At 42.0% G+C, this 10,135-nt stretch overlaps 1 protein-coding gene across 2 annotated transcripts in view; it reads left to right on the top strand.

Moving 5' to 3' along the window:
- The first annotated feature begins 908 nt into the window (after window positions 1-908).
- Window positions 909-10,135, top strand: part of EDEM3 (ER degradation enhancing alpha-mannosidase like protein 3) — a 76,220-nt gene continuing 66,993 nt past the window's right edge. For both annotated transcript variants that reach the window (XM_049868112.1, XM_049868111.1), the window contains exons 1-2: window positions 909-1,291; window positions 6,772-6,817. In XM_049868112.1, the coding sequence (XP_049724069.1) occupies window positions 1,131-1,291; window positions 6,772-6,817 (207 nt within the window). In that variant the 5' untranslated portion in view covers window positions 909-1,130. The remainder of the gene's footprint in view (window positions 1,292-6,771; window positions 6,818-10,135) is intronic.

Here is a 10,135-nt window from a genome sequence, read left to right as displayed (position 1 = left end):
GGTCCTTAGAAGTGAGGGCGGAGAAGCTTCTCTCAAATACTTTGCACATGTTACCAAGAGGGACCAGTTCCTGGAGAAGGACACCACGCTTGGTAAAGTAGAGGGTCAGCAAAAAAGAGGACGGCCTTCAATGATAGATCGACACAGTGGCTGCAACAATGGGTTCAAACATTGAACAATGGACTGTAAAAGGATTGCACGGGACGGGGTACTGTTTCATTCTGTTGTATATATGGGTCGCTATGAGTAGAATCGACTCGATGGCACCTAACAACACAACAAGGTATATGAGATAATGTAAATAAAACCCTCAGAACAATGCCATCAAAGGCTCAATGAGTTTGGCTGGTACTTAATTGTTTGTGAGCTCCCTGAGGGCAGGAGATACTCCAGCATGTAGCACCGACCTGGTAACACGTGAGCCTCATCCCGGTAAGCCTCATCCCGCCAGCCCTCAGGGAAACGTCATGCGCAGGAGGAGGGCTAAACAGCCGACTGTTTGCCCAGGAGTCAGCAGACCACTGCGCAGGGCTGACTGCAGAGCGCCGGGGAAGAGTGACCAGCCGTGACCCTCTACGGGACCACATGTCCCAGGGTGCAACGCGCCCCCCAGCGTGGACGTTTAGCCGGGCGGCTCCGAGCCGGATCGGGGAGAGCCGGGCGGAAGCAGTGCGCCCTGGGATTAGTAGTCCTTAGGTGGCAAGTTCGCCGGGCTGAGGAGGGCCGAAGTCAGAGGTCCCGCCCCAGTTCCTCCTTTTGTCCACGTCTCACTTCTGTCAGCCAATGTCCTCTCCCGTCGCCGGAGCCTGCCCCGCTCGGATCGGGCCCTCATTGGCGTTGCTCAGCCTTTTCAGCCCTACCCGGAAGTAGCGTTGGGGGAGGCGGTTTCCTAGACTACGACACCGGAAAGCTGGGGGAGGTGCTACCGGGCCGCTGAGGGCGGAGGGCGGTGGCAGCGCTGGCGCTGGAGACCGGCTCGGTGGCTTCGGGAAACAGCTCGGTGCGGGCAGCCGCCCCCTTTACTCCGCATCCCGCTCTCTGCACGGCTCGCAGCCCCTTCGCCACTGGCGTCCGGAGATGTGTCCCGCCGGCCCGGCGTAGCAACCGCGCGTGCGCGGAACCGCGGGGCCATGAGCGAAGCTGGCGGCGGCCCCGGCTGTGGGTCCCCGGTCCCCCAGCGAGCGCCATGGAGCCTGGTGGCGGCGACGGCAGCGCTCTGCCTGGTGTCAGTCACGTCCGTGTGGACGGCGGGGGCCGCGCCCATGAGTAGAGAGGAGAAGCAGAAGCTTGGGTAAGGGTGTTCGGCAGCCTGGGGTGGGTTTCCCTTGATGCTGGCCGCAGGCGAGGTTCCTGTCATTGCTACCCCGGGGCGCAGTGGCCTTTCCTGTCACGACTGGGACAGCTGTCGCTTCGCGAGCACCCCGGGTGGTGGACAGGGCCCGGGCAGATGGGGCCCCCGGCCCGCGATGTGACCTCGGGGGGTGTCGGTGACATGTTTGGGCTCCTTGACGCCAGCCGCGGTCTGTCAAAACAGCTGCCATGTCAGTGGCCGGTGAGGGGGGCCCCAGCTCCTGCCGCTGCCTGAGAGAGCCCTGCGGTTGCCTTTCGTAGGAGGCATGGTTAGACTTCTCATACTACAGAGACCCTAGCTAGGAAAATGCTGCTCATCTGACAGTAGTTAAGGAAATAGTGTTTACACCTGTTACGGAAAAGGGGCGTTTATTGGAACTTGAACTTTACACATTTTACTGTTCCCTTTTACTGTTTTCTTGTATGCGTTTTCACAGTATAACAGAATATTTGATGGTATTATTTAAAAGCCCCAATTAGGCATTTCTATTCACTGCATTTAAACTAGTTTTATCAGTCTTGAAAGTGTCATAAAAATTGTTATACTTACAGTATTTAATTCAGAGTAAATATTGTTAATATACAGGGAGATCCCGCTAATGAATAAAGAAAAAAGCCAAGAACCTAGTAGAAAATGGGCAGAGGGCATCGTCTTAGTTATCTAGTGATGCTTTAACAGAAATACCACAAATGAGTGGCTTTAATGAACAGAAATTTATTTTCTCATAGTTTAGGAGGCTAGAAATTCAAGTCCAGGGTGCTGGCTCGAGGCAAAGGCTTTCTTCTCTATAGGATCTGGAGGAAGGTCCTTGTCTTTTTGAGCTTCTGCTCCTGGGCAGCCTTCATGTGGCTTGGCATCTCTCTTCCCCCATCTCTGCTTCTCGATAGCTTTCTTTGAATCTTCTTTATATCTCAAAAGAGACTGACTCAAGATACACTCTACACTAATGTCTCATTAACATAACAAAGACGACCCATTCCCAAATGGGATTATATCTACAGGCATAAAGGTTAGGATTTATAATACATATTTTGGGGGGACAAGTTCAATTCATAAACTTCTACCCCTTGGTCCCCCAAAATTCATGTTCTCACATGTAAAACACATTCACCCCATCACATCATCCTCAGTCTTACATCATTTCCAAGCCTGAAATTTCATCTTCTGAATCATCTAAATCAAATATGGGTGAGACTTTAGGTGTATTCCATCCTGGGACAAATTCTGCTTCATTTGTGAACCTGTGAAATCTAGACTACAAATGATCTGTTTCCAAAGTACAAGCAGTGCCCGGATCTCAGAAGAGATCCATTTCTGAGTGTGTCTTTAAGTCCTATGTGTAGGTAAGTTGGAGTAGGTGCGTATCATTCTTATTTAGCCTTTTCAGTGATTTAAAATCTACTAGTGAAGATTTTTTTTTTTCAGTGAAGGTGATGGTGATGAAGAATTTGTCGAGAGTAGGGGTTGGTTCACTTGTTTAAAAGTGAGGACAAATTTACATAACTTTAAAGAGCAAGTATGCGTTCTTAAATCCTAAATTCATAACCCGGGGACTTACTGTACAGTGGTGGTGCAGGCACAATGTAGACATTTCCATTACAAATGGAGAAACTGGAGGAAAAGAAGGAATAACGGACATCAAGCAAGTCCAAAACCCAGCAGAACAATTTCCATTAGCTGTCAAGCTTTGACAATAATCTGTTCTCTGAGACCATCTAGGCAGTGGCCCCATTCTCCAGAGTCTAGGTGTTGGCCATGCCCTCTGCATTCTGGATGGAGACTCCTCAGCTTTGGGCTTCAGCTCCAACTTCAAGGCCCATTAGGAAGGCAACTCTGCGCCCTTGGCTTTGGGCAACTCCATTCCCCTAGTCTGTCTAGGTGGCAACCCCACCCTTTCATCCCTGGCAGGCCCTGTTCTTCTGCCCCTTGGGCATGGAAGCCCTGCCCCCGCAGCTTTGGGTAGTGGCCCCATCTTCCTGGCATACCTAAATGGCAGCCCCACACTCCAGAACTGAGTTGGTGAAGATCTGACTCTTAGAAACCTAGGAGGCTGTGGCTCTACCTTTGAGATCCAGGAGACTGTGTCCCCACCCTTTGAAACCAGGACAAAAAGTATCTTATTTGCCCACCACTCCCTTTTCTTTATTTAAAATGTTTATTTGAAAAAAGTCATTGGATAACTCACTTTTGATCAAAATTTTTAACTGGAAAAGTCCAATCAAATTGACTTGAGATTTCTGCTCAAGTTTTGAGATCTTTTAAGAAGGTGAAATTACAATGATTAGATTTGTTCATTTAGTTAGGTTGCCTTTCTCTAGAGTAAGAGTCTGGAGGCATAAACCACAGATGCACAATTACATACCTGCTTTCTGTCTCTGGGAATTTTCAGGAAGCTGAACTCTGATTCATTAGGTTTACCAGTATGATATGTTTTTAAAACCCAAATAATGATTTATGATAAAAAGCAGAAAATGCCCCACCTCTTTCCCTATCCCCCAAGACAAACCAATGATAAAGACTGGAATTATCATGCTGGTAAACAGTTGTTCAAATTGCCCCCAGTTGATAGTTTGTGAAACTGTTGACCTGGTCATGTGTGTGGTCTTAACCCCCCTGGAATACGTGTTGTTTTTTGAATGTTAGTTGCCGTTGAGTTGATTGCAACTCATGCACCCTGTGTGTGCAGAGTAGAACTGCTCCATAGGGTTTTCTGGGCTCTGACCTTTTCAAATCACCAGGTCTGTCTTCCAATGTTTCTGGCTGGGTTTGAACCACTAACCTTTTGGCTAGTGGTCAAGCACTTAACTGTTTGTGCCACAGTGTTATCTTTTCATTCGTAAAAAAATGAAGTCTAGAACAGTCGAGTTTTTGTAGCTTGGTTGGCAGGCAAGTAACTTTAAAATGAGCTGACTTACAGATATTATTTTAAATGAAAAAAGATAATTTTGGACTGTGGATCTGGTTTCCCATGCATATTTATTGAATTTTTGAGATACGAAACCTAACGGAAACCTTTTTTATGTTTAATAATGCTGCCATTCTACATTTAAATATGGTTTTGTTAGGTCTCACAGTTATGTGTGAGGAAGATCAGAAGCAAAAACCAAACTCATTGCTGTTGAGTTGATTCCGGCTCTTAGTGACCTTATAGGACAGGGTAGAACTACACCATAGGATTTCCAAACAGTGCCGGGTAGATTCGAACTGCTAATCTTTTGGTTAGCTGCTTGAGCTCTTAACCACTGCACCACCAGGGCTCCAAGGAAGAGCAACTGAATATTAAATATCTCCATTTGAAGTATGTGGGGTGAAATCTGCTAATTATGTACTACATAAATGTAGGGATTGGAAAACAGTGAGTCCTTGTGTGCAATCATGATTTACTCATAATTTTGAAAATGAATGCTTGCAAAGTTTTGTTAGCAAGTTGAAGCTATAATACACATGTCTTGGCACTACCCTTCCTAATTACAGGAAGTTCTGTTATCTGTAATACACATGTCTAGGCACTACCTTTACCAATTACAGGACTTTATGATACTTCTTGGCAATAATATTGTATTAATTCTGTTTCAGGGGGAGGAAAACTAGGAGTTTCTGTATTCTTTTTATTGATATCAGTGTTCAAAAGGGACGTTTAACCTTTTTTTTTTTTTAAGCTTATGTAGCTGACTAATTGAGAGATATTTACCATCTGATATAAAAAGAAATGTCTAGTCAGATTCCCCAAAATATCTGCAAAATTTCTGAGATGACTTGATCCGTATTCCTTCGTACATGTAAAAACATGTAAGATCTTGTTTTTAATGATTAGATGTATTTAGATGGTTAAGATTAATGAAAAGGTTGTCAAGGTTTAGTTTATTCATTTCACAAGTTTGAGTGTACTTGATTTTGCTGATCATTATATCCAGGATCTAAAAATTAGTTTTTTCCGTCTGCTAGCTTTATTTTGGAGCACTGGTGGTTCAGTAGTTAAATACCACGGCTGCTAAGGTCAGGAGTTCGAATCCACTAGCTGCTCCTTGGAAATTCTGTAGGGCAGTTCTACTCTGTCCTATAGGGTCGCTATGAGCCAGAATCGACTTGACAGCAACAGGTTTGATTTGGTTTTTTAGAGCTTTCTTATTACCAACATTTAATCATCCATGATTGCAGTTTTTTAGAATGACAATTGTAATGTAGCATGAGGCAAAATAAAAACATAGCCAGCCATATTCTTTAACATATTCTTTGATTCTTGCCATTAGTGATTGGAATTTTGGCAACAGTAAGAGCTGATAAAAGATTATGAAGCTATTTTTCCTTGCTGTTATTGAACAGTTTGGCCTTGCCTAGTCATAACATTAAGGAGCCCTGGTGGCACAATGGTTAAAGCGCTTGCCTGTTAACTGAAAGGTCGGGGTTTCGAACCCACCAGCTGCCCTGTGGGAGACAAGACCTGGCAATCTCTTCCCATGAAGATTACAGCCAAGGAAACCCTATGGGGCAGTTTTATTCTGTCCTGTAGGGTAGCTATGAGTCGAATAGACTCAATGATACGCAGCAAGAACACAGTCATAATATTAACTTTTGTGGTTTTTCCTGTAGCCTTCCTGCCCCCAAATTTGAAAGTACTAATTGAAAGCACCTTGGTCCCAACCTCACAGATTCTGATTTAGTAAATCTGGTGTAGGGGTCAGAAGTCTCCAGTTTAAACAGTCATCTTGGGAATTTTGGGAGACAGAGTTAGCCAGAATACACAAATCTCTGTGTGTATTAGTTTTCTCATTTTAGAAGTGAATACTATTTGTTTGACTTTTGAGAATTTCTTAGAGGAGGCCCAAGTACATCATAAAACATGTCATTTGAAAATGTGACAAACTGTGTATTAATAAATATGTACTTATATTAGGCATTAGTGATTTCATTAAGTTTGAAGGGGGAAGGCAGAGGTTTGATATAGAGTATTATTTCGTATGTATACACGTTCTATGTATATATGAAATTACACTGTTGCTTATATGTTTGGTATAAGCAGTAAATGGTATCAATAGTTGTTTCTTTTGGGGCTCTACAGCAACATTTTCTCTCCCAAAACAGATGTGTTAAATAATTGTGTTAAGAGGAATTGTTTTTTCAGCATCAGATTTCCTTCACTCTGTATAGCATGCATCATTCAGCAATTTTTTTTGAAAAAATTATGAAGTGACTTTATATAAACGACTAGGCATAGAAAAAGACTGGCCCAACTCTGTGTGGTAAGTTCATGGAAGTTTGTGAGTTCATGATGTGTTTCTTGGCTCTGTTTATATTCCCCTCCAAATGAAATTTTCTTTTGTATTTTCTTGGTGTAATTTTATGAGGGAGCATTAACCTTTTGAAAGGTAATAAATAGAATATACTTAACTTTTTTCTATTTCTGCCCTTTTTAAAATTAGGAATCAAGTACTGGAAATGTTTGATCATGCTTATGGTAACTATATGGTAAGTGGAAAACTTAATCTTTACGTACCACATATATGAACCGATTGGGGGCACAGTCGGTTGGAAATTTTGAAACCTGAATTAATAGCATTTTTTAAAGAAAGGAAGTCTTAACTTCAAGAAAACAGGGTAAACGTAGACTAACAGAGTATTCTGTTACTGGTTCTCAGGGAACCAGTTTATTTGAGTGGATGAGAATAAATTGAAATTAGATTATGAAACTTTTAAACTGTTTCCTTTGACGCTGTCAACAATGTTTATTGAGTGCTTTATATGGTTTGATACTGTGGATATAAAAATGAATAAGATCTTTGGCCTTAAGGGAGATTATTCTCCTAATTTTTAAAAAAAAAATTTACATTCTTTTATGTACTTTATAAAGAAAACAAAGGAGGCCTGGTGCGCAGTGGTTAAGCACTTGGCCACTACCAGGGTTGGTGGTTCAGATCCACCAGTTGCTCTGCGGAAGAAAAGACCTGGCAATCTCATAAAGATTACAGCCTCGGAAACCCTATAGGGCAGTTCTGCTCTGTTCTGTAGGGTCACTATTAGTCAGAATCGACTTGACAGCATACAACAGAAACAACAGTGAAGAAAACTATTGCTTAGAAGAGACGAGCTATTACTCAATCCTTGTCCAAAGTGTGTCCTAGTAGTGGATTTTGAATTGAAATATATTTTGCTTTCTAGGTATGCTGATCTATACTCTAAAGTGTTTTAGTGCTCACTTGAAATAACAACCAAATAGCAAGAAAGTTTTGCATGTGAATTTGTGTAATTTTTAAACTCCAAATTATCCTGATAATTACTTCTTATAACCTCATATTTGCTTTTTAAGACATGTCAGTAGATTTTCTTTTATTATTACAGCCTACGAAATATGGCTGGGGAAAGTTTGCTAGAAAACGAACTTAAATTTATTATGCTTTAAATAGTTTTTAACTGATTCTGGGAATCCATTTTTCATTACATATTAACCAAAATACCTTCTTGTGTCAACATCATTATCTTTATCTATGAACATGTAAATGTATTGGCTTTATGCATTTTTGTAGTTTTAAGCATGTTTTATATTTGATGATCCTTTTCCCCTTTTATATTGTACACTTTTTAAGTGCGTGTATCCAGTCCTCAGTAAATGTTGGTGAAGTTTTGGGTATTTTTTTTTTTTAATTTTTATTGAGCTTCAAGTGAACGTTTACAAATCAAGTCAGTCTGTCACATATAAGTTTATATACACCTTACTCCATACTCCCACTTACTCTCCCCCTAATGAGTCAGCCCTTCCAGTCTCTCCTTTCGTGACAATTTTGCCAGCTTCCAACCCTCTCTACCCTCCCATCCCCCCTCCAGACAGGAGATGCCAATACAGTCTCAAGTGTCCACCTGATACAAATAGCTCACTCTTCATCAGCATCTCTCTCCTACCCACTGTCCAGTCCCTTCCATGTCTGATGAGTTGTCTTTGGGAATGGTTCCTGTCCTGGGCCAACAGAAGGTTTGGGGACCATGACCGCAGGGATTCCTCTAGTCTCAGTCAGACCATTAAGTCTGGTCTTTTTGTGAGAATTTGGGATGTGCATCCCACTGATCTCCTGCTCCCTCAGGGGTTCTCTGTTGTGCTCCCTGTCAGGGCAGTCATCGGTTGTAGCCCGGCACCAACTAGTTCTTCTGGTGTCAGGATGATGTAAGTCTCTGGTTCATGTGGCCCTTTCTGTCTCTTGGGCTTATAGTTATCGTGTGACCTTGGTGTTCTTCATTCTCCTTTGATCCAGGTGGGTTGAGACCAATTGATGCATCTTAGATGGCCGCTTGTTAGCATTTAAGACACCAGATGCCACATTTCAAAGTAGGATGCAGAATGTTTTCATAATAGAATTATTTTGCCAATTGACTTAGAAGTCGCCTTAAACCATGGTCCCCAAGCCCCCGAGTTTTGGGTATTTTTAACTCACTTTAAAATTTTTAATTGGAAGTATAGTTTTAAACTTTTTCTCAAGGCCTCAGCCATTCCCTTAATATTTCTTTTAAAATCATTTATCCCTGGTTAATTCAGTTTGGGTAAATCATAATTTAGCAAATCTAGGCTGATGGTTTTGTGTTGGCCAATTAGATGCAGGCTATGACAGCACCTAACAGCTTTCTCAAACCTTAGCCATCTCACAAATGTATATGTTTGGTTCCAAAATTAAATAAAATGGTACATAGATCAATAGATCTCACTATGAGTAGAATCCTGTCTTTATAAAACACAGTACAGCATCTTTAATGTCTTGTTCTTTAAAAAAAGATGTAAATAGCAGAAAATCGTAGCAACACTTTTTTTCTATTCTAGAATACACTTAATGGATCTGTGACAGAGCAGGTACCAAGGCACCCCTCAGAGGACTACTTGGCCCAGTACCTATTGGAACCTAACTGGCTTTCTGCTACAATTTACTGCTTAGGAGATCTAAGGGGAGAGATTTCAACTCTAAAGACTGGGAACCCCTAGAATTAGCACCCTCTTCCATTTTTCCAGTGAGGCTGCACCATCTGTAGTCCATACTTATTTTAAAATACATACCATACATATTTTAAAATGTTGAACTATTTTACAACATGAGTGACTCTTACAGTATACTTGTGCTATGCTTAACCTATGTGAGGTTTGTAACCCAAGATTTAGTCTAGTATTCACACTTTAGGTTCTCAGCTAATGTGACACAGTTCTAAAATATCAAAGGGAGCCCAGGTGCCTTGTGTTTGTTATTTGAAGTCAGTTGAAAAAATTTTCCAGTTCTTACACTAAGAAAATGGAAACCCTGGTGGCATAGTGGTTAAGTGCAATGGCTGCTAACCAAAAGGTTGGCAGTTCAAATCCACCAGGTGCTTGTTGAAAACTCTATAGGGCAGTTCTACTCTGTTCTATAGGGTTGCTGTGAGTCGAAATTGACTCCACGGCAACATTTTTTTTTTTTTTTAGATACTAAGAAACACTATTAGCTTGCTATAGAGTGCGAGTGTATAGGTTTTAGAGTTAGATGCGTTTGATTTTAAATCCTATCTCTATTACTTACTAGCTTGGACCCTAAACAGATTATTTAACCTCTCTGAGCGTTGTATTTCTTTGTAAAGTAGGAATAATTGCAAAGGGTAAGGAGCCCTAGTGGCACCGCAGTTAAGCACTTGGATACTAACCCAAAAGTTGGCAGTTTAAACCCATCCAAGGGCTCTGCTGGAGGAAGAGCTGGCAGTCTGTTCCCATAAAGCCTAGAAAACCCTATAGGGCAACACTACTTTGTCACATGGGGTTGCTATGAGTTGAAATCGACTCGA

Source organism: Elephas maximus, chromosome 24, assembly GCF_024166365.1.
Source record: "Elephas maximus indicus isolate mEleMax1 chromosome 24, mEleMax1 primary haplotype, whole genome shotgun sequence".
NCBI classification, from domain to species: domain Eukaryota; kingdom Metazoa; phylum Chordata; class Mammalia; order Proboscidea; family Elephantidae; genus Elephas; species Elephas maximus.
The sequence above is the reverse complement of the archived record's forward strand: the minus strand, read 5'-3'. Positions and strand labels throughout refer to the sequence as shown.